Source organism: Polyodon spathula, unplaced genomic scaffold, assembly GCF_017654505.1.
Source record: "Polyodon spathula isolate WHYD16114869_AA unplaced genomic scaffold, ASM1765450v1 scaffolds_1652, whole genome shotgun sequence".
Lineage (NCBI taxonomy): Eukaryota > Metazoa > Chordata > Actinopteri > Acipenseriformes > Polyodontidae > Polyodon > Polyodon spathula.
Window position 1 is genome coordinate 489 of NW_024473128.1, and position 2,434 is coordinate 2,922.

General features: G+C 35.9%; 1 protein-coding gene across 1 annotated transcript; it reads right to left on the reverse strand.

Moving 5' to 3' along the window:
• Positions 1-370: 370 nt before the first annotated feature.
• LOC121310009 (tissue factor pathway inhibitor 2-like) lies at positions 371-2,161 on the reverse strand. Its single transcript, XM_041243192.1, has 5 exons — positions 1,948-2,161; positions 1,606-1,785; positions 971-1,150; positions 596-769; positions 371-404 (listed from the first exon to the last, which is right to left on the reverse strand). The coding sequence occupies exons 1-5, from the start codon at positions 2,018-2,020 to the stop codon at positions 400-402; spliced, it is 612 nt and encodes a 203-aa protein (XP_041099126.1). The 5' UTR covers positions 2,021-2,161; the 3' UTR covers positions 371-399.
• Between the last annotated feature and the right edge of the window lie 273 nt (positions 2,162-2,434).

The window sequence follows — 2,434 nt, forward strand, 5'->3', positions numbered from 1 at the left end:
ACATTGTTAAAAAAAATAACAAAAAAAAAAAAAAAAAAAGCGTTTTACAAAATGTATTTTTAAAAAAAAAAAAAAAAAAAAAAAAAAAAAAAAAAAAACAAACAAAAAAGCCAATCTCGTTCAAAAGCCAACCATTCTAGCAGAGGAAATTTCACTGATGAATAGGTAACCATTAATATATAGCAGGCAAATTAAAATGTATAGGCAAATGATGTTATGAACCAATAATGGGAGTTTTTCCAGTTATATATGGGTATGGATAACGAAAGACAGCTGTTTTAGTAACATTTTAAGGTGATTTTTTTCAAACTCTGCCTTTGGTGGCAATTGCTCTAATTCTAAATATACCTTTGACACAGCATGGACTTACTTTTACAGAATACCAGGTATATTATCTCTTCACACTGAAGAACAAAAAGACAAATACATTTACAGCCTAAAAATAGTAACAACCATAAATATTTAGTTATTGGTATCTATTTAACCAGGGGAAAAGAAATGGAATTGAGTTCAAGGATTTTATTCACCTGGCAAGGCGGTAAACCATTTAATCAAGACTAAGCCATGCTTGTGCCCATATAATGTATTCACATACCTTTCATGCAGATGGATTTGCAAGACTGCTTGGTAGCAAAATTATTGGCATTCCCTCCACATCCTGTATATAAAAATTCCACACATGATTTGATGATTGGATTGTAGTAATATCGGCGTATAGAAGAAGAACAGGTTCCCTGATCCACTGGACCATTGCAGACAGAGGGTGTCTCTATAAGAAAGACATTTTCAGTATTAAATGTTGCAGAAATGCATAAAAACAGCAGGCAAATACCATGGACTTTCTGAAATTCAAATCCGGCACAGGTCACATATGTTGACGTATTTTAAACATGAAGTAAAAAGTATACTTTTGGCTACAGCAGCTCTACAAAGAAAATTATAAATAAATCAATAAAATACATGTACTTACTTTTCTGCGGCTCACAATAGTTGCGACAGACATTTCTGTCAACAAATCTGTTTTCATTTCCAAGGCAGCCCCCGTAAATGAATACTTGACATTCCATTGCCGTGAAATTGTAGAAGTATCTTTTAAACATTGCACGGCACGGTCCCTCTTCAGGCTCCAACCTACAGATTTTTCCGATCTCTGGGGGGGGGGTGAAGAGTTGTCAGATTTTTGCAGTTTGAACTGATTGAATGTAAGCTCATCTGCATGTATTGTATAGTACAAGCTGTAACTTTTAAGCAAGTAGACTGCTAAATTAAATTCCTACACAGTACCACATTGGGCTGCAATTTATTGACCCAATGAAACACACAGTCACTTTGTGGCTTGGAACTTGGTTTCAGGCCAGACTTCAGGCCACTGTGGTACAGCACCAGGGGAGTCTGGGCAAAGCTGCCTCAAACTAGGTCTCCTGGAACCAGGTTTAAGCAACTGACATCAAAACGTATATTTACTGTACAATAGTATAGTGGGTACCAGTCAAAACGTATATTTGCTGTACAATAGTATAGTGGGTACCAGTTTAAAACGTATACTCCATCATGTGGCACACTAAAGGCAGACATAAATTATGTAAAGGTGCCTCAAATACTTACTTCTACTCTTCCAGCAAGTTTTTTCGCAATGTTCTAAGTTTGCAAAGTTGTTGGCGTTTCCCTCACAGCCTCCATAGTTGAATTCTTCACATTTTTCAGTATGTCTATTATAGTAGTAGCGAGGTAGGCGAGCGCGGCAGGGTCCCTCGTCCGGGGGCAACAGACAAATCTCCCTGTTATCTGTAAAACATTAATAAATCGAGCATTGTTTGTTTCGGTACTTACAAATCTGTGCGACAGAATAAAATAGCATCTCGATCACAATACAATTTCGGTAGCATACAAAAGTTAAAAAAATCAAGGTCAATATTATATTGATATATAATGTAGCATTTTGTCTACCTTCTATTTGTTTTCCGAATGCTTGTACAAGCAGGACAAAGCCTAAAATAGACTGAAATAAAGTTGGTTCCATTTCTGCGTTGTCAATGAAGTCGTAAATTGAAGAAAAAGTTACAGCAATCCGGTGCTCCAAATTGAAAATTGAGCCAGTTCTCAACAAGTTCTAAGCTGTAGTGTTTGCTCTCAGTTTTATATGCTTTGACTTTCCGCCGGGGATAACCCGTGGGAGGTGTTATAAAAGAAACACAGTGCCTTGAGTATGAAGTAATGCACGGGTTATCATGGTCATCCTGTCCAGTGGGCGTTAAAAATACAGACATTTAATATAAGTTCTGTTGAATGCATCTATGAATGACGTCTGAATCGTTTTCGGGTAAATTATGAAACACACACAAACATATATATCATATACCGTATATTACGAGATATATATATATATATATTAATATATATATATTATATATAAACAAGGGTGTTAAGCAACTGC